The sequence below is a fragment of the Anas platyrhynchos genome, chromosome 1 (assembly GCF_047663525.1).
Source record: "Anas platyrhynchos isolate ZD024472 breed Pekin duck chromosome 1, IASCAAS_PekinDuck_T2T, whole genome shotgun sequence".
Classification (NCBI taxonomy): domain Eukaryota; kingdom Metazoa; phylum Chordata; class Aves; order Anseriformes; family Anatidae; genus Anas; species Anas platyrhynchos.
In genome coordinates, this window is record NC_092587.1 from 87,576,328 (window position 1) to 87,596,626 (window position 20,299).

At 46.4% G+C, this 20,299-nt stretch overlaps 2 protein-coding genes across 6 annotated transcripts in view; one reads left to right on the forward strand and one right to left on the reverse strand.

Moving 5' to 3' along the window:
- CCDC191 (coiled-coil domain containing 191) lies at positions 1-19,802 on the forward strand. 4 transcript variants are annotated; one of them, XM_005020374.5, is made up of 16 exons: positions 1-127; positions 939-1,080; positions 3,388-3,519; positions 4,041-4,219; positions 4,725-4,948; positions 5,692-5,848; positions 7,986-8,176; positions 8,727-8,958; positions 10,326-10,792; positions 11,303-11,397; positions 12,891-12,973; positions 14,347-14,448; positions 15,508-15,651; positions 16,799-16,951; positions 17,319-17,473; positions 18,651-19,802. In XM_005020374.5, exons 1-16 carry the CDS (start codon positions 77-79, stop codon positions 18,781-18,783), a joined length of 2,640 nt encoding a protein of 879 aa, XP_005020431.5. In that variant the 5' UTR covers positions 1-76; the 3' UTR covers positions 18,784-19,802. The 4 variants fall into 4 exon arrangements, with proteins under 4 accessions (XP_005020431.5, XP_027305403.3, XP_071900361.1 ...); XM_027449602.3 differs by having other exon boundaries at positions 11,321-11,397; XM_072044260.1 differs by lacking the exons at positions 1-127; positions 3,388-3,519; positions 4,041-4,219 and having other exon boundaries at positions 945-1,080.
- Positions 3,506-20,299, reverse strand: part of ZDHHC23 (zDHHC palmitoyltransferase 23) — a 24,946-nt gene continuing 8,152 nt past the window's right edge. The window contains exons 4-5 of one of the 2 annotated variants that reach the window (XM_072044308.1): positions 18,122-18,201; positions 17,298-17,408 (exon numbers count right to left, since the gene is read on the reverse strand). In XM_072044308.1, coding sequence (XP_071900409.1) covers positions 18,153-18,201 — 49 coding nt within the window. In that variant the 3' untranslated portion in view covers positions 17,298-17,408; positions 18,122-18,152. Of the gene's footprint in view, positions 3,639-17,297; positions 17,409-18,121; positions 18,202-20,299 lie in introns of those variants that run through there. The other variant, XM_027449609.3, reaches the window with a different exon arrangement.

Genomic DNA, 20,299 nt, shown 5'->3' on the forward strand with positions numbered 1-20,299 from the left:
GGAGGAGGAGGAAGAGGAAGGGCGGCCGCCTGCCCTCCTCTCCCCCCTCGCGGTGCACGCCGGGCGGCGGGCGGCCATGTCGCGGCTGTGGAGCTGGCGGCGCCTCAGCGCCCCGGCCCGCCCGCAGGTCTGTGCGCGGCGAAAGGCTGATTTGGTTTATTTTTGTGACTGTAATTCTCTGCTTTTCTTCCAGCCGGGACTCGGCGCTGAGGGCGCTGGGTGAAGGTGCAGCGAGCCCCTCGCAGCTGGCTCCGGAGCGGGGTGCCCCTGAGCCGTGGGTGCAGCACGGGGCTCGCTGCTGGGTTGCCTTTGGTACCTCAGTGCTCCCACCCCAAACCTGCTCCCTGCTGCAGGTGGGAGCCCCTGTCCACCTCCTCATCGCCCCGCTCATGTTGCTGCAGTTGCAGCTCGCTCTGGTTGCCCTACCACCGGGGGAAGATGCCCCACAGTTGTACGCCCTGGCTGGGGTGCGGGTGTTAGGTGCGAAACCACATTGACAAGTCAGGGCTGTCTGCTTCTCAGAGAAATGAATATGGGGCAGAAAATCCTTTGGACGTGCTGGCCAGCCTGGTTGTGACAAAACGCTGATACAACTTTCCTAGTTGGTGGTCACAGGGGACTAACTCAGCGAGTCTCCGTTCAGCCCCCCGCAGGCTGGGTGTTTGCATTCTCCCAGCGTGTTCTCCAATCACTGTGATTGGCAGTAATTACCAAACGAATGCTCATTACTTAATCATTTCTGAGTGAAATTTCTCCAATCAGTCAAGAGCAGTTGGAGAAATGTGTTTCAAAAGAAATCTATTTCTTACAACAGCCGTACTGTCTTGTGTGCCAGCCCCACTGATGTTTGTCCTCTCTCCCCTGAGGAGAAACGTGGATGTAGGAAGTTTAAAAATGAATATACATCAAACATTAGAAATGTTTTTCTTTCTTTAAAGAGAGTGGAGCAAGCCTCTGAGTATGCCATCGCTGAAGCTTTTTCCTTTCAAGAGCCAAGGTATCCACAAGGGCTGTGTGGTCCTGTGACGAGGTTGGAAACTGTGGAACAGCTGCAAGATCATGATGAGGCCTGTAAGGAAGGTGAGATGAAATACTGCTTGCCACAAGCTGCCTAAACAAACTCTTCTTGATCCAGCACTGTGGTTCTGGTCTGAACAGGCTGTTACAAAGCCGCAGACCAAAAGAAACAGTTCGCAGTAACACAGATTGGAGCCTTTCATGTAGGGGACAAAGGCATAAAAGAAAATTTGGTGGAGTTCAGGGGAGATCTTAATTAGCATACCTGAGAGAACGATGAACTCCCTGTCTCCTGGAAGTGTCAGGTCAAGACAAGGATGAATACTGTCTTTGAAGATCTGGTCAAACACAAGTTGCTGGGCATCAGGAAACTGGATGAAATTACCTGACAGATTTTTGACAGCAGGACAGATGTGAAAATAGGGTGACCCTGTGTAATTTTTGCATCTATGAATAATGGTGTGGTTTTCCTTTGATCCTCATGCAAAACTTTCCTTGCCAATTAGCTAACTAAATATTCCCTTTGTAATGTCTGCAGCCACAAGTGCTTACTGAAATTTGAAAGTAAAACTGTAATACATTTTAAAAAATAATTTGATTTCCCATCCATGCAAGAAATACATCTGCAGTGTAGGAGATAGGATTTTAAAAACAGAGTTAACTATTCTTTTATAACTCAACGCTGAGCTGTACAGAAAGAAATGAAGACAAATCTCCCAAGTGCATCCTCTTCAAAACAAGAGGTCAGCTTTTTAACTTGTAAGCAACAGCAGTTCAACTAATAGCACAGAGCACACATATCTGCTTACCGTGCACTGTCTGAATACATTATGCAGCATAGTGGCTCAAAAGGAGCTGTCTTTGCAGTTGCTGGAGAAGTTGCTTGCTTTTTCCTCATGATTCTTTATTATTTTTGTTTGTCCTTTTCTGCTAGTGTTTCCCTTTTCGTATTTGCCAGTCCCTCAGGATTGTTACAAGCACAAATGAAAGTTTTATCTGGAGTCCATTATTATAGTACTTAATGGCATTACCTGCACATATTCCATTTTGCAAAGAAAGGTATGGATAAGAGAAGTGCTAGAACTCATTTATTCCAGTTATGAGAAGCTCACATTTCACAGTCAAAAAAGTAACTCCATTCCCAAGTGATAAGCTGTTTTTCTCTCTTCTTTTTCGTATCAGATATACTTCCTTGCTCCTGAGCTGGCCTGAGAGATTATAGAGAACAAAAGTGATTTGAAGGACAATAAACATCAAATTTATGTTTTCTTAAAAAAAAAAAAAAAAAAAAAAAAAAGGAAGTTTAGAAACGCTTTACTGCCTTAGAAATACCAGGACTCATTGGGAATATCTTAATTTTGTGTTAGAACTAGAGCTTTGAGCAGCTGTTCATCCTGTCTGAAGGCTGTGTGCCTTCACAGGGCTGACTTGCCTTGCAGTGGCTGACGAGATCCCCACTCTTTGCCCATCCTTGCTGCATGGATGCCTCAGCTTCTTGTAGGAGTGCTCCCGATGCCTTGCAGTTTGCAGTGTTCTGCTTCAGGAACAGCTTGGCTACCCATTCAGCAAGTCTAGGTGGGTTGTTGAGGCAGCAGCCACATTAGCTGTCCCTGCTCTTGAGTAAGAGCTCTGAAAAAGGAGTTTTTGCATTTTTCTGCAGAAGAGCATGGAGAATTTGCAAATAAAGTCCACAAAAGGACTTCATATCCAGTTGTGTATTAGGCATCTATCTCACTGAGTAGTAGCAAATCCATCATGGGTGAATTCCTGTAGTTACATCTTCTGACTGCAGGTAGTCCCTGCTGAAGCTTGCCCTGTGGCAGATTTTTAATGTAGGCTTCCCAGTAGTTAGTAGAGCTGTGGTACTTGCAAAGGTTAACCTGTATGCTTGAAGCTAACATTTGGCCAAACTGCTTCTTTTTGTATTGAACATAACGACAACCCTGGCTGTACACGTGGAAAATATCTTAAGTGTCTGCAAGTGCAGTGGTGAAACATTTAAAAGCTATCTGAGTTATGAATTGCTTCCTATGAATTCCATCTCCTAGATAAATGCTTTGATAATCAAGAGCGCTCTAAATGTCCAAAGAATCTTGTGGAAAAAAATTAGGTGGAAAAGAATTCATTTGTGACCTATATGAGAGGGGAAAAGTTTGCCACCTTCTCTTCCTGTTCTTTTATAGATCAGGAAGATGAGAACAGAATTATTACCCCTAGTCCATTTTATGTTGCAGATCAGCTTTCAGTCATTTTAGAACGTCTTTCCTGCATGTGATATAACCATCCCAGAGACAGAGTCATGCTAGTTTACACTTAGACATATATTTTTAAAGCTAGTAAAGTCATCATCAGTCTCTTTCCTTGTGATAGCCCGAGAGCTGCTCAGTAGCTGGATGAAGTCCAAACTGCAACTGGAGCTGATGAGTGATGGAGAAGCGGAAGCTGGCTCTGTCCTCCCAGAAGATCCTTCTCCAGCCACTCCGAAGTACGAGCGGTTTGATGGTGAGAGCACAACAAAGCCCTTCTTGGCTCCCTTTCTGAGCACGTGCTAGGGAAGGGAGACAGGCCTCGTGGCTTGTTGGGCTGACAGGTACGAGTCTCCGAGGCCAGGAGAGTGGGCTCTGTGAAAATAAGATTACAGATGAAGATTTTTGTCCCCGGCTCTGACAGCAGCTTGCTGTAAGGCTGCACAAACATCTGTCGTCTCCCTTTGTAAAAGAAATTTTATTTCTGCTGCTTTTGGGTATGCGTGAGGCCTGTCAAATTTATACAGCAATTTGAGATGCTCAGAGGCAAGGCAGTAAAAAAATGGACAAAATGTCGTTGCTGCTCTAGTGTGTTCAATGAGAGACTGATTAAGACTCTTTGGGGATAAATGGAGTGCAGTCACTGTGTCTGCTTTCATCAGGAATGCATTCACAGGCTGGGAAAGTGATCCCTTTAATTACGTTAGGCTTTGTGATCTGAGACAGGGGTTTATTCATTTCAGACGAGCTTGAGCTGATCTGAGTTCCTCCTTTCAGACTTGTGCAGCTCTCTAGAACATGAGTTGGAAAGTTCTTCTGCCCAAGAATACCTACAGCATCTTTTGCAGAGCGAAGCTGTGAACTGCAGGATACTGGCAGACCTTCGGCTTGAAGACACGAAAGGAAGACAAAAATTTGCAGATCCACGAATAACCATGGAGCTCAGACACAAGCAGGTGTGCAGGCAGGGCAGCACAGTTAAAAGATGTAAGATTGAGGATTATAGGATTAGGGTAAATGCTCAGTGATACCTTCCCGGTGTTCTCTCCCAGCCTGCAGTAATCCCTGACTTGCAGGCAAATACCCTAGGATACTCTTCCAAGGTTTAGCTGAAAAGTTACTGTTCCCACTTGTGTGTTAGCCATTCACAGTAGCTTGCACGGGAAGCTTTTGCTGTTGAGGTGAACTTCCACTCTTTCATCTTTTCAGGTTTTCCCCCTGTCTGAAGACTGACAGGAAAAGCCACCAGGCCCTCAGCTCTGAGTTTGCGCCCACCACATAACATTGGTTTAACCGCGCTCTCCTAACTGGAGTTTTTTGCTGGTCAGAAAACAAAACCAATCCAGTCAGTGACAGCTACGGAGAGGGTTGCATGCTTCCCACCCTGTCAATCTACAACAAACCTCAAATCCTTCAGCTTTTGGCACCTGCATTGACTTTCGCTGATTTCTTCCTTCCCAGGTGAAAGAAAATCGACTGAGGCGTCAGAAGGCGTTAGAGCTGCAGAGGCAAGAAAAGGCCCTGAAGAAATCCATTCTGTCTGAGGCCAAGCTCCAAATACAGGAGGAGGACAGAAGGAAGGCCCTGAAGGCCAAGATGGAGGAGGAGGAGATCCAGAGGGAAATGGTGAAGCTGCGAAAGGAAATGGCTGAGAAAAGGCAAACCATGGCAGAAGCATGGAGAATGTAAGAGGGAGAGAGGGGCATGGAAGGCACCGTGGGGAAGAACAACTTCCTTATTAGCTCCTTTTGGTAAACGTAAGAGGAGTGGTGGTCCCAAAGAAAACATTTCCTCTTCCTGTCTCCAAACTCTCCCCATACCTTTTACTCCTTTGTTGCTGACTTTAGTGGCAGAATTTCATTAGGAAACAGGCTAAAGATGTTAGATTTCCTTCAGCCATTACCAGTAGGTACACGCAGTCACAGAAGTAGGAGCATGCTTGCACTACTGTGTGTTCTCTCCAACTCTGTGGCCACATCCCGCCTTACCAGTGTTTAATGCAGCCTGAAAACCGGTGCACTGAAGAAAATGCATGAAATTACAATGAAAACGCTGGCCAGCTTGGAATAGTCTATGTTGAACGTCTATCACTTAATAGATTTCCTCTCCTGTGGGAGAATAAAGTGCGCCGTTGGCTAAGAATTCTGCAGAGAGATGCTCTTTGCTTCTGCTGAGCTTGGATTGCCAGAGAGATGTGACTTGTAGGGATGCCATTTATTTACTTAGGCAGCCCTAAGATCCTAAATCTTCTCATGCGAGAGGATTTATTGAAATTTATTGAAATGTGGCTGTTCTCTAGGAAGGCTAACTTAAGTAATCAGCAGCTTTCTAGAGGTCATTCTCTGAGGATTGGCAAAAAAAGGGAGTGAGGTCTGAACTACAGTAATTTCCTTATTGCATTAGATCTCGATGTTTGCTTACTTTCCAGGGAGGGGAAGAGACAAGAAGAAAGCCAGAAGGCAGCAGTGCAGGAAGTATCTATTACTGTGTCGCCGCCCCTGCACCTGAAGAAAGAAGAGCAAGAAAAGGAGAAACAGAGAAAGGCTCAGGAGCTGCTGATCAAGATTCACACCAACAAACAGAGAGTAAGCATCACCTTCCTTTTATCTGAGACTCTGAACTTCCTGCCCTCAGGTACTGTTTGCAAAATGGAAGTAAAAAATCCTAGTTTTAATTTTTCTTTTCCTTTTTCTAAGCTCTCCTCGTGATATCAGGAAAGTAGAAAAGCAGGCCAAGAAGTACATTGTAAGACTAGGAGTGAGAAATCTGCAGACACCGTACCCAGGCTGGGTCTCAGGTGTACCTAGTGGAAGATTTCACTTAGAGCTGTGGAGAAGATGTCACTTCCAGTTGCAAACACAAAGGCTTCTGCAGCTGAGGAACAGGCAGACGTACAGAGGCAGCAGCTGTAGAGCAAGATTTGCTTTCCCCTGAGGAAGGAAGTGGGGAGGGAGAGAGTGGCACTGTGTATATGGGAAGATATTTGAAGGTTGCCTTGAAGACCCTGGTACAGGAGCAGGGACAGGAAAGAGAAGTGCTGAGGGCCTGGGCTGACTTCTGAGTTGTCTCCACACGTTGAAGTACGCCAGTATACACACAGCGACAGGTTCCTTGGGCATCCACTCCCACCAGCTACAGGGGAATATTCCATGAGACTGCAACAGCTCAGGACAAACATATAGCCTTTAGTAATTCCTAGTAGGAAGTAAGATCTTTTTCCCTGGATTTTGACTCCCCTAGTTGTGAAAAACAGCACAAGAGCAGTGCTCTGAAGGGAAATAAAAACACAAGTTTCCTGGAGTCCTGAACCCACCTACCTGTTATTGGGAGATTAAGCTGGAGAAGCTGGTTGGGTGAAAACAGTAACTGGTTTTACTGGTAGTTAAATTGTAGGGGAGCTTCCCATCAATCAACTGCTCTCCATGTCTCGCCACTAGGGTATCTAAAGGTGGGGATTTTCCCTTTTTCTCACCCTGAGAGTTTATGAAAGTAAGAGAGATTTCTCCTGCTCATTTCTGATGCTGCAGCCAGCTCTGGGTTAAACGTGTTGCATCAAATCCTTACAGTTAAAAGAGAGATTTTTGTACTGAATGATCCTATATGGGCGGTTTCAGCAAAGGGAATAAACTTCCCTGTGTGCAGTATGTGTACCATCCATCATGTAATGTTTGTAATTAACAGAACAGTCATCATTAACGCCTACTTCTCTACATCTAGATTTTTTTTTCCCCCATCGAAGAATCTCAGCTTGAATGGTGATTCTCCCCTGGCTCACTGCATCTCCCCAGTCTGCTGGATGTGAGCTTGGCTACTGTTTAGCAGCCCACGACCTCTTTCCAGCCCAGTCTAAGCTGTGAAGATAAGCCTAAAGGAAGTCGCGGAACAATTTAGAGCTGGCGTAATGCGAAAAGCCGCAGCTTAGCCGAGCTAAGCAATGGTGACATTGATTATTTTCTTAAAGCAGAAAGAAATAGCTAATGCGTTGACATTTTGTCCTTTTTTGTAAGTTTTCATTTGGAGATTTCAGTGACTGAGAGGAATGCAATTATTACAAGGCATTATCACAAAAGGGGGACAGCTGAGTCCTGTGAGTTGACCCACTTGGAGGATCAAAATGCACAGCGTCTGCAGTGGCAGGGCTAGAATTATGGGGTAGATTAGATAGCAAATTGCTGTTCTGTACAATGTAAATCACTCCCAGAGGCAGCGAGTCTAATTACACAATAGGGGAATAGTTTGGCTTCCTACTGGAACGAAGGTGAGCTCGGGTCACATCATAAATTCACACTGGGAAGTGTCTTGAGTTTTGTCTAAGTTGAAAAAAAATCAACAACTGGTCCACGGAGCTGTTTGTTAACTCTTCTCCACAGAAGTGCCCTTGTTTATAGAATCGTAGGCATTTCCCAAATTTTGAAACACCTTTCTTACCTCTAGAAACTGTTCCTGTATTCCTCACGCATTTTATTCCTTTTTATACTTGGTGAACTGAGCATGTTTCACTCAAAAGCATGGAACCCCATGGTGTTCTCTTTCTAGTCTGCCTTTTGCAGAAGGCTGCCTTTGCTCTGCATTATTTTATTTTACCTTCAAGACATCTATAGAAAGTGGGGATTCTAAAAAGAGCCTCAAAAGCAAAAGTCAGATAAGGGGGATGGTGGAGAGGATTGGCGTTTGTGTTGGACTGTACCTGACTCATTGGTTTTCTGAAACTCTCCCATGCAGTGCCTGCAGCGACATTTCTCTGCTTGGTTCAAACTTGTTCTGGAACACAGAATTCAAATGGGGAAAGCCAGAGCCCTTGCTGACTGGAAATGCCAGCTGAAGGCCCTGCGAGCCTGGAGAAACTATACTTGGACCCAAAAAGTACAGCAGGAGACACAGCAATTGGAAGACCATCTCCAAGACCAAACCAGGTAGTGACCCTGCACTGTGAAGTTCCTCCTGCTGCAGCAGTACTCTGCGTTTGATCAGAGGGTTGTAAAAAAGGGGCTTGCCAGTTAGCCAGCAGGAGGAAAACACAAGCTTTTTGAGAAAATTGCTACATCACCTACAGTTTGATGGAGGCCTTTTGGCACAGATGAAAAGGAGGAAAGAGAAACTAGAGCTTTAGCACTTCCCAACAAGCCTGCAACTCTCTCTCTAGGTATTTTCCCTGGGCATCTCATTTTGGCTTGCTCTGGGCCCCAGATAATAGGAGGGTATCTCCTACTTCAGTAGTATTACAGCCATTCTGACCAGTCCCTTTCATTAAACCTGTTGGATAAATCCCCCGTCTCTGCCTTCCCAATCCTCCTTGTCAAAACACTACAGCTTTGGAGGGCCTCCAGAACTGAACAACAAAAAGACCTGGGAAGTTAAGGGGCCTCATGCTATGGCCTGGATTGCTGTGCTTGATGGAGTTGTTTCAGGCAGGCTTGGACAGAAGCCTCACTCCTATTGTAACGAAAGTGCTTTCTCCTTCAGGAAAATCCAGCTGTCTGCAGAGCATAATCGGCGGCGGCTCCTGCGCTGCTGCTTTCTAGCATGGCAGCGCTGGAGCCAAGCAGAGACAGAGAAGCGAGAGCTGCAGCTCAAGAGGGAGGAGACAAAGAGGAAGATGGCACAGCTGCTGGAGGCGGTGTCACTGGGGAAGGGTGGCCTGGATGGGCCACAGGATGCAGAAGTAAACCAGCATCAAGTTTTGCAGCACAACAAGGTAAAGCCTTCCATGTAGCTTTGTCCATCGGCATCCCAGGAACCTCACAAAGTGCTTTCGTGCCATCCAAAATAAAGAGCAGAGGAAATTTTTTTTTTTTTTTTTGCCCAGGGTGACCCCCAAATATCTGCCTACTGTTCAGGAGGGAAGCTGTTAAAGAGCAGAGGTAACCGTGAAGGACAGTGGATGAGTTTTAAAAATAAAATGATCTCTTACGCTGCCAGAGAACAACCCTTCATGTACTCTTGAGTCGCAATGAGCGTCCCACCCCCAGATCACTTCTGCTGAGAGATTACTTACATCTTTGATGCCTGCTTAGACTGAAAAAGAATAACGTTTGACTGCGTGACGAGATTTTGTCATGGCAGTGCAGCTCTCTGGCTCTTCAGAAGTGGGGGGGGGAAAGCTGTCAGGGGATATCTTGGGATAATGCACATCACAAGGAGGTAGGAGAATCAGGATGCTTCCTGAAATTGTCTCTTGTCAGAGCCTGCCTTTCTTTTCTGTCTATAAAACCTGTAGAACAGCACCCAGTATGAGAGCTCATACATCCTGACATACATATTCCAGTTCAGGCTTTTCATTTGCTTAAGTGTCAGTGAAAGTTGATTTCCTGTTGTGCTTAAATCATCCTAGACAGCCTGTATTTGCCTTCAGCTGTGGGGGAAAAACTCATGCTGGAAGGATGGGACTGAATTTGGAGTTTGACCTGGGAATCAGAAAGCAGAGCTGGCATCTGATGCCTCTTCTGAGAAAAAAAAAAACACAAACGGGGGTGTCTGAGAAGGCACAGCCTGACTGCCCACTGTGAACCAGTTTCATGGTAATACTCGACCTAAGCTGGAGAAGAGGCAAGAAAGCAGCCCTTTGTAGACGGTTCTACCATCTGAAAAGAGACTGTCCAGTAGATCAGCCTTGTAGACCACTTGTATTTCATTTTCAACAACTGCTTTTCTTTTATTCTCAGTCTGAGCATTGCATAGGGACAACAGAGTCCAAAAGGGAGCATGGTAATCCTTGAGAGATGAGCTAACCCCTGAGAAATGAACTGTCCTGTGCTCCCTGACAGAATGGTTGGGATAATATGCCTGCCAGAGCTCTTGCCTGATCAGGATTTTGGTCCTCCCAGGGAAATGGCACACAGCTTCGTAACAGTTTTTTCCCAACACCCTGCCAATTATGTGCATAACTGGGTCCCTCCGCCTTGGCTAGGAACTGGATGAAGATTGTGAAGCTGAGATTGCCCTACTTTTCAGGCCCATCACTAGATTTTTCGTTCAAGAAACACTTATTAATGTGGAAAGGGCAAAAGAGAGCTTGATTTCAATTAATGCCAGATCTTCCTTTTTCTTTTTTTTCTTTCCCAGCCAACTGAAACACGCCTCATACAGGAAGAACCTGACCAGACCAGGGACCGCTCTTGCTGGGATGCTGCTCACACATCTCATTCCAACAGAAAACCCAAATTTGCCTGGCAGATCACCCTAAAACATGCAGCCCTGAATGCCCAGGACCTGGCTACGTACAAGAATCAAACAGCCACACTCCCCCAGCAGTTTCAGGCACCCAGCCCCAGGCCAACCCCTGCTTATGGTAGCTGTTTTGAGCACCGCTACGCCTTCCAGCAACGTCTGATCGAGGAGCAGAGGCAGCAGCTTCAGAAACAGCAAGAGCTGATCCTTGAACTGCAGGAAAATCAGAGGCTGAGCAGAGCAAAAGAAGAGGCAGCACAAGCCATGGCAGTAACCCAGGCACTTAACAACTCTACCTCACAAACCAGGGAGTTAAAAACGGAGAGCGGAAAACAATCCAAGTGCAATGCCACCCCTTTGAGGTATAAGCCCCCTTGGTAGAGCAGGATCAGGTAGTCATCATCTCTCATTTCTACCCAAGTTGAGCCAGAATTTGCCAGGAACCCTTTCAGTCATACTAGTGCTATCTGCTGTGCCTCTTACCTGCGGCCTAGTGTTGGTCTCGCCACAGTTCTCATCCTCTGTGTTTTGCGTTGACTTGACACCACGTGATCCACGCAGAGCCCACTTAGAAACAACAGCACCGGAGTGTTACCCGTAATAGCAGCAGGGATTTAGTTAGGAAAAAAAGAGAGAAACTGTCATACTCCATATTTCACAACATGCAGCAGCTCAGGGTACTCATCTTCTTTGTAAGGATGCATCGTTAATCCTGTTTCAGGCAGAAGAAACATATTTCAGGGGCCCACAATGAAAATGTAGCACAGTGAAGGGTAGAAACTACAAGGCGTGTTTCTCAGTCTCAGGTAGTAGGTGTGAGACATGGTTTGACCGAGCTCACTGATCGATGTCTTCACTCTTCCTTTTCACAGCCTGCCTCTTTCTCACAGGTCCCAGAACACCAGGGCAGCAACACAAGGCAGGAGGCCCTCCACCCAGCTGACCTCAGCTCATCCCGTACTGAAAGGTATTGTTCTTGGTAGCAAAGACCATGCCACACCACTTTCCTCAACAGCTCATCTGGAAACTTCTCTTTCTTCGCCTCTGACCAGTGCTATGAGAGAGTGAGTTGTTTTCATGGCCACGTCAGGCATCTGTACAACCTTGGCCACCACAAGCACCCCAAGTCAATGCTCAGAACGTTGTGGTAGCCGTTACTTCTAACACTTGTGACTGTTTCTGGTGTGACAAGAAGCTCTACAGCTCATTTTGCTGTCAGTTTTACTCCCGTCATTGCCCATCCAATCAACACTTACGCTGACTGCTCATTTTCACCTACCTTTGACAGAGGTATCGAGATTTCCAAGATAATGAAAAGCCTACCCAAGATTTTGTGAGACAACAGCAGGTAGGCTGGGGAAGGAGCTCCAGATCCTTCCCATCTGTGAGGTAGCTCCCCTTCTCTAGCCATGCTAGAACAGCAAATGCACATTAAACATGGAAAGCAGCCTCATCACAGAGTAAATTAGGATCAGGTTCTGCTATATCCCTAGGTTATATTCTTCTCTATCAACCTAGGGGGAATCACAGCCTGCAGAAAAGACTGGTAGGTGATTGTGGTGATGTTTTATGAGTCTTGGGATCACCAGAGCTTGTTGGCCCTGATTGCTGTGCATTAATAGATCACTTTCAGTAACTGACTGTGTTCAGCTCCCACGCTACCTAGTACAAGCCATCACTCACTGATTGCCTGAGCTCTGTACAGCTTGGGGACAGTAAGAGTATTTTCAGAGCACTCAAGTGCTTTTCCTTGAAGATCCCTAAGTAGTTCAGTGCAAAGTCATCTCAAGATGATTTTCCCTTGGCAGAGAATCCTGGCACAGCTGAAGGGGAAAAAGAACTTGAGGAAACCTATTGTGGTCAAAGCAATTAAATACCCCTCCATTTATGGATGGCTCCAGCCTGTGCTTTGTTTGTGACTTCAAGAGAAGCAAGCACAGCTTCTCAGGCCCGCTGCGTGTTCTGTGAGGTCAGACTAACACCTTCAGAGACAGCCAGAAAGACTGCAGCATTGCAACTCGGCTCCCCAAAGCAGCATTAAGTAGTAGTTTCTCGCTAAAAGGACCGAGTTCCTGTGTGTCACCGTGGCAGGGATGTTTTTCATCCTGAAATCGCTCTTTAAATAAACAGCTGGGGCTTCCTGGAGACCTCATTGTGATGGTGGCTAAAACAGGTGCCCTGAGCCTCAGCACTCAATCAAGGGGATGAAGAGATAAAACTTGCGGACACAGCTCCTTTTATAATCCAGGCTGTGACTGTCAACCAAGGAGGGTGGAGTCCTGAGTCTTAAAATTGAGTTTGTGGGTTCCTCATTTGTGAAACTGCCAGCCATAAGAGGCAGCAGAGGGAAGCTGGCAGAAGAGAGAAGGGGTCACCCTTCCCGTTCACCAAGCTTGTGCCGTTATCCTATAGCTCATTTGCACTAAGCCGTATGTCCTTTTGTTGTTTCCACTTCTGTAGCTATGGAGGAGAGAGCGATTCAGCGGGCAGAACGAAGGAGGAAATTAGAAGAAGCCAAACAACAAAGAGAAGAGGAGAAACTGGTAAGGACAGTGGAAAATGAAACAAAGACTCTCTCATGCTATTCCAGTCATAAGAAATGCTATTTTAACACCATGAAGTTGTGAACCGGGAAGAGGCTCTTTAGCCAAATGAGGAGTTTTGTGGCTTGTGAGAAAGCAGATGCCCAGCATACATCAAAAAATGACCCCACTGGCCCTGCCATATCACGGACAGACATTTCTTGTTGATGCTTGCTGCTACAACTCTAGAAGCAGCTTCCCTTACCACCCCCTCCACCACCTCTTTCACGCCTACCTCATGGCTATGACTGTCATTGCCAAGGATGGGAAGAGTGGAATTGAAATCCACCTGCCTGGACCTAGCAAACTGTGTGTTTTCCCTCTTCTCCTTTCCTCTCAGGTCACGTGCAGCTTGAGGACGTGCAGCCTGACCTAGTAAAAATGCTGCATCTCGGTTTCTCGCAAATCTCTTCTGAAAAGGGAAGATATTGACAATATTTGCGTAGTTCATATAGACATTCTGTGATAGGCATCAGGCAGGAGCCTTCTTAGCTTACGGCATTAATCTGTTACTGAGAATATCAATACTAATTTGCATTAGGATTAGAAAGCTCAGAACTGGGGTCCTAAAATAATCAGTATTTCTCCTCCAAGGAAAAAGGATGTGCATGCATACTAGGAAGATTAAACAAACTGTAGAGAACACTTCAACCATAGGGTGGGCAGACAAGCGTTAGGTTAGGTTTCCTCAGCTACTGCTGCCATGATTATAGAGACTGGAAGAAGCACAGTCATTATAATCATGCATAATTGTGTGGGTTTTTGGCCTTTGATGCATACACCAAGAACAAGAACTTTGTGGAACGAAAGCAGGTTGAGGTTTGCAAGGGGAATAGGTGAACGTTCAGAGCAGGATATTGTATTTACACATGTACCACGTATATCCAGTGCTGAAGTAAAACAGCTCCTTTGGTCTTCAGTATTCGGGGAAAAACATGTGAGCACCTGTAATGCTCTTTAACATGCAGATGTAAAACTTCAGAGCAGAGCCCAGTGGTTCAGTACTTATTTAAGCAATCATGTTACCAATAAATAACCTGGGGTATGGTTTTAAGTGTTTTAGTAGAAGAGCAGGTAAGTACTGTAACTTAGGGCAAAGAAAGATGGCCACATACAGGTAGCAGAAAGCACACGCCCTCATCCCCTTCTCTTCCACAGTTCATTGTTCAGTGCAGATCATGTCTAGTATGTGACAGTCTGCTTCCTTCTGAAGTTTCAGGTTCTGGTCAATACTAGAATTCTGCTTGTCTGGGAAAATTTAGAGGCCTGTGTTCTCCAAAAAGGTCACATACACTGGACTAAATTTTATCTTCCTCCATTTTCTCCATTTCAAGGCCCAGATGAAGGCTGAAGAAGAAGCACGTCAGAAGAGGGAGGCTGAGGAAAAGGAAGCTCAGCAGGAGAAAAGACGGGAGGAGAGGAGGCTACAGAAGCAGGTGCCCAAACACCCCAGCTGTCTCCCCCACCTAACAGGGATAGGGAAGAGGAGCCGTTACCTGCTAACACTGAGGCAGCAGCCAGGGCTGTGAACTGAAGGTCCTTGTTAGCAGAGTTCCACTGCACAGCACCAGCTGTATCAGCTCACCACCTCCCCCTTTTTTAGGGACAGTAGTAAAAGGGCTGCGGCCTGAACGTGCTGTGGAGTGTGTGCTGTCCCCATCTCAGCAGCAGGACTAGAGGTCCCAGCTGGTGGACATCCACTGTCGAGCTACAGTAGAGTAGAGTTGAGCTAGAGTACAGTATCCTCTTCCAGCAGACACAGTGATACCAGTCACAAACACACAACTTAGCAGTAAACAAGCCTGAGAGATCTATGCAGGGCAACCTTCCAGATGAAGAATTAGCAGCAGCCTCTCCTTGGAGCTAACAGTATCCAGCAGCCTAGGAATAGCCCCATGTCATTCTTGTTACTTGCAAATGAGCTACACTAATAACCCAAATAGCACCACACTTGAAATCCTACTGGAATTTGACCTACAAGGGCTGTTCTACTTGCACTGAGTGTTTTAGGATGTTTGACCTTCATCTCTGAGTCTCAGTCAAAAATAATATCGTACAGTTATATAATACCCACATACCTTCCCTGCTATTTAAGCTAGATTCCATGCATAAACTCAGAATCATTTCTGTACAGGTTTTCAATCTAATTTTATAGACGTAGAAAGCTACCCTACTTGAGCTCACCAAGGCACCCTTCCTAACGTGGATGAAGGCCCATCAAAAGAAAGTTGTTGCTACATCAGCCCTGCTGGTAGCCACGGATTACAGGGACGATATGATAGTAACACCAAAAACTGTGGTACTGAGGGAAGGCCATACATTCACACAGGGCCTAGGAAAACAGGTTCTAATTCGCTGGGTCATGCCTGATCTGCACTGCTAATGATGATGCAGATCCCCATTTCCCATGAGATCAGGACCTTCAACTCCAATATGAAAAGCTTAATGTTCATTTCATGCAGGCTGAATTAAAAGTGCTGCTCGTTGTATTGCAGAAAGAACTGGAGAAGCAGAGGAGGCTGGAAAGAGAACAGGAGCTCCAGAAGAAGGCCAGAGATCACTATGAAAGCGTCCTGCTGAGAAAATTGGGAATGGTGCCATGGAAGAGGCTGAGGGAGCAAGCCAAGGAAAACTTGGTGGTAAGTGCTGAGGATAAAGGAAAGGACTGCCACCATGGGAGGAAGGGAAAAAGAATGGATGCAGAAGGTAGCACAAACCTTAATGGGCTCTTAAGCTGGGTAGAAATGGCAAAGCAAAAATTCTCCTTGCACACCCTGCCCTACATTAGTGCTTTAAATCAGCTCATCCGACAATAATCATGAAAGGTCATCAAAAACCCACAAGGGTGGCCTCCTCATTTACAGCTGATTAAGCAGGAACCAAGAGGACAGAGAAAGGAATGAATTTCAATCTAATGAGAAGTCATCTTTTGTTAGCCTACACTCGTCTGCAGTATTAACCGCCACTTGACTTGATGCCAGTAACACAGTGGGAGTTAGTTTAGTACGAAACAGCCAAAAAAATAAACTGAAATTTTATGATGTGAGCCTGCCAGTTCTTTTGCATCACAGCGAAGCTAATCAGATAATTCTAAGGTGTTGTAGTTAGTTGTTAACCCCAGGCCATCACTCGGGCCTTCCTTCTGCCTCAAGTCAGTGCTGGAGCACAGTTGGCCACTGCTAGAGGTAAGGTGCCACAGGTGACAATCCAGGGATCTGTTCTGGCCTGGCCACGCCTTCAGTGCAGAGTAGCTAGTAGCTTCTGAGACCGTGACACACAAATATTGCTCCTGAAACATTTCTCTACGTGAATGAGTTGGCATGCCTTATCAGAAGGAGACTAATGGCACTCAACTGTATCCCGAAAATGTAGCCAAAGCCCAAGGCTAAGCTGGCAAGCTTCCATTTAAGTCACTGGAGCTGCAGCTACTGAAGAGCTCAACCGAATGCACGCAGGCACCCGGCTGGGATGAACCAGGGGGAGAGCAGCTGCTCTGTAAGGCTGTCCTGCTGTTCAGCCCTAGGGAGCAGGTTGGACTGAACCATTAGGCCGTGCCTCTGCTCCATTCACAACAGGTCAAACTGCATGTCTAATTCAAAGGGATGGTCTCTAGGAGTTCCCTCTTTGTGGTAACTTAACGCTGTAAGGTATTCCAGCTGTCAGACATCTGCAATTTAGGGGCTCCCAAAAGCTGAGGTAATTTTCTAGCATAGCCAGCATTCAGTAGCTGAGGCTTATGTAGTTGCTAGTCCAGATAATGAGCTGCCTTCTCTCTGCTCTGCTCAGGTGGCCGAGAGGCACCACTGCCTGGGCCTGCAGAGGAAATGCCTGATGACTTGGCTCCAGCACACCCAGAGCAGCCTTTCAGAGAAGGTGTCTCGGGCTGAGAACTTCTATTCCCACACGTTGCTCAGACAAAGCTTCAGGAACTGGCTAAAGGTTTGCCTGCACCCCAGTGGAAAAATGATACCGGGGAGCCAGCCTCTGCCATGCTTTCTCTTCACCACCACCACTCTACACATGTACAGCTCAAACTTTGCTGGCTTGCTCTGTCCTTATTCCAGCACCACCCCATTCCCTTCCTCAGAAGCCTTCTTTCAGCTCTCCACCCTCCATCGTCCTCCGCAACCCAGGACACTCTCCTACATACTGTTCCCCACTTCCACATTCTTCCTTTTCCCTTGCTCCCTGCTGATTTTCCTCCACTATTGTCTGTGTTGTCCCCCACAGGCATCTTCTGTATGTGTTTATTGGGCTGGGGGTGGGAGAAAGAAGCCATTCTCACCTCGTTGTCTTCCTTCCCCAGTACAAGGATTATATGGCCAGTCTAGAAGAGAGAGCGAATACGCTCCGTGCAGCCTGCCTCAAGAGGAAATTCTTCTGGGCATGGTTTGATCTGGTCATGGAGGAAAAAGACACCTTAAGGGAGAAACTGACGACTGCTACTGAACATAGCGACAAGTGAGTGCATTCCCTTGCCAGCAGTTCTTTTTACTTGGGTCTAATTCTACCCCATACAATACTTTAGAGACCCTGCTCTTGACAGAGCAATGATCTGCTCCCCAGGAACATGTGAAATGGGTTATATGCTGCTGGCATTTTGTTTCTGTCATGTGCATAGACAACATCAGCATAGGGTTATGGTAGAAATTTCCAAACAGCCTGGAAAAAGAAGTTCAGTCATATCCTTCACAGGACTTTTAAATCTGCTGAAAGAGAATACAGTGAAAGCTGCTAAGTGGCTGAAACTTTCTAAGCTGATTAGCAGATCTGGCTATGTAGCTTCTGCTAAAAGCTGCCTTAGGAAAACCTTTAAGTGCAATTATAACAAGCAGGAATTGTGCAGGAATTACACCGTATTGTTTTGTCTGCTGTGGGTGATTTGGTTTACAAATCCAAAGTTGATAAACTTAGAAAACCTACTTAGGGAATTTTGTGTTTTCTGCCACCATCAGCCTGGTTTGGCAGGCAGAACTAGAGCAGACAGTTCTATTGATCACAGCCGGAGCTGGATGCACTCGGTTCTTTATCCCATGACTGCATTAGCTGTGCATTTTAACAGGAAGAGCTATTATCAAGGTTCAGCAGAAAACAAACCTGTTCACCTACCTGACCACGAAAGCACGTCAGCTGCACGCAGTCATGAGTAGGCTGTGCCTGTGCTATAGCCCAAACAGGACATGCAGCACCTTGAAGGAAGAATTATATTAAATTCACCTCATGGGCTATAATGAACCTGTTCTAGCTTGCTTAGTCCGTAAGGTCAAAACAGGGCCTGGTTTAATCCAACAAACCAGCAAAGTGGAGGAGGCAGGGAGAATTCAGCCCAGGAAGACTGTTGCTCCCTGTTGCCATATGGGAACCTAGGGCAAGGCACCTTCGGTGGGGTGCTAAAAGTCAGGTAAGAAATAGGGCCCAGCTGCCCGCCTCCCCGAGTAGTTGATCTGAGCCGAGCAAGTCTGCATCTTCCATTTGTGCTTCTCCTGAAGAAACTGTTTTCAGAGACTGCTTATTCTTTAAAAATGAAGCATTTTAGGGGAATTCCCTCTCAAATAGAAGTTATGCTTTGATTACCTGGCATGTTACGTATACATCTTTGCGTCATCACATCGTTCTGTGCTTCCCTCTTTTCATTTAGGAGACTCATGCTGAATGCATTCAAAGCTTGGAGGCAGTACCCGTTACTGATGAGAAAGGAAAGGGAGAGGGAGGAAAGGAGGAACCAGCTACGAAGGAGAGTAGCTGAAATTCTCCCCGACTTCCAAATGTAACAGAAGAAACCAGCCAGACCAACCCAAGCGCATATGGAACCTACTTTGATGATTTCACTTTGACTTGAAGGGGCTCTTGCCCACAACGTCCTCCTGGTGTGAGATCTCCACTGGGGTTTCTGGGACCTTTTTTCGTGCAGAGCTGCGGCACTGACACAAACATTCCTCCATCACAGGAGGCACGGAACTAAAGTGTACCTATTAAGCAGAAACCTGGTGCTTCTCTGGTGCCAGGACTCTGTAGGGCGACAGCTTGATCGTAGAGCAAACAGACTTCACTGTCAGCTGATCCCTGCTAACCCCTGCTGTGAACTTGGCCACCCAGAGAACAGCTTCTGGCTACCTGTGCCAGGGAAGCGCAGATCAGAGAAAGCGAGGGAAGAGCCATTTATGCAAATCGTATTTACTAACAGTCCAGGTTACAGCATCACATACAGACCATCTAAAACCTAGAATCTAAAACCTGGATGCTTTTACACGGCACAGACTAATTTACTGTGCTGGCCAGTTCACAAGCAGAGTGCTTTGATTTTGGGTACAAGTGTTTATTCCAAGTTCACGACCCTCTGGCTTCACGTCCATCAATTAAACATTTCCCATGCTGGTCAACTGTAGTACTTAAAGATGGATTGTGCAAGTCTGTATAAGCCCTTCTACTTGATCCAACACCACAAATAACACCAAAAAAATATATATGTATGTATTTAAAGTGCTTTTACATAAGCTCAAACAGAAAAAGGTTTCTCATGATTCTTGAGCCTTAACCTGCAGCACAGTGCAGATATAGTAATGCAGGGAAGGTACAGTGTGTCTTCTCTCAGCAATAGCATAAGGGAGGAATCTGGAGTCACTTCCCCCTCACAAGATAGGCAAAGTTCTCTCCAAAAATGATTTGGCAGTATGGAGAGTACTTGGGCAATGCGAGGAAGATGACAGTTTACTGTTATCCATTGTACGGGATCATTTTTAAATCCTGTATATGCCTTGAAAGTTTCCAATAAACCCAAATCTGAAACAAGCACGAGTGAGTTTTCAGCACGAAGGCGTCAGAAGCTGAGGCACTGGGCTGAAGTCCTGTACGGAGAGCTCACAGGGATCTGGCCAGAGAGCCTCCCCTCCCACACAATCCAGGCCATCCAGCAGACCCCAAGCATCCTTCTGAACACCGTGTCACACCCAGCTTGCCTCCCACCACAGCACCTGAATGTTTACCCTCTCCCCAGGGCTGCTTTACAGCCCTGACCAGCAGCGGGTCAGCCGAGCGCCTCATCCAAGCGCGGGGAGCTGAAGGTGCTGCATGGCGTGTGGGCGAGCACAGACCATCTGGCTGCGGCAGGAGCAGATTGCGAGAGGAAGCGACAAGCTGAGGAAGGGCTGAGTAACTTGTCTTGCAGGGAAGAACAGGCAGCACAGAAGAGGGGCAGATTTCACAGAAGTATGCGCCAGAGAGGCTAGCAACAGGCTGAACACGGGCTGAAGCTCTGGCTACTCAGCGAGTCGGGGTGCATCAGTGTAA

What these genes read in the sequence shown, in the direction of transcription:
- CCDC191 (XM_005020374.5), top strand. Translation starts at nt 77, where the DNA reads ATGTCGCGGCTGTGGAGCTGGCGGCGCCTCAGCGCCCCGGCCCGCCCG. An exon ending in AAGCCAAGGAAAACTTGGTG is followed by an intron (nt 15,652 to 16,798) that starts GTAAGTGCTGAG and finishes TGCTCTGCTCAG; the next exon opens with GTGGCCGAGAGGCACCACTG. An exon ending in GCTTCAGGAACTGGCTAAAG is followed by an intron (nt 16,952 to 17,318) that starts GTTTGCCTGCAC and finishes TTCCTTCCCCAG; the next exon opens with TACAAGGATTATATGGCCAG.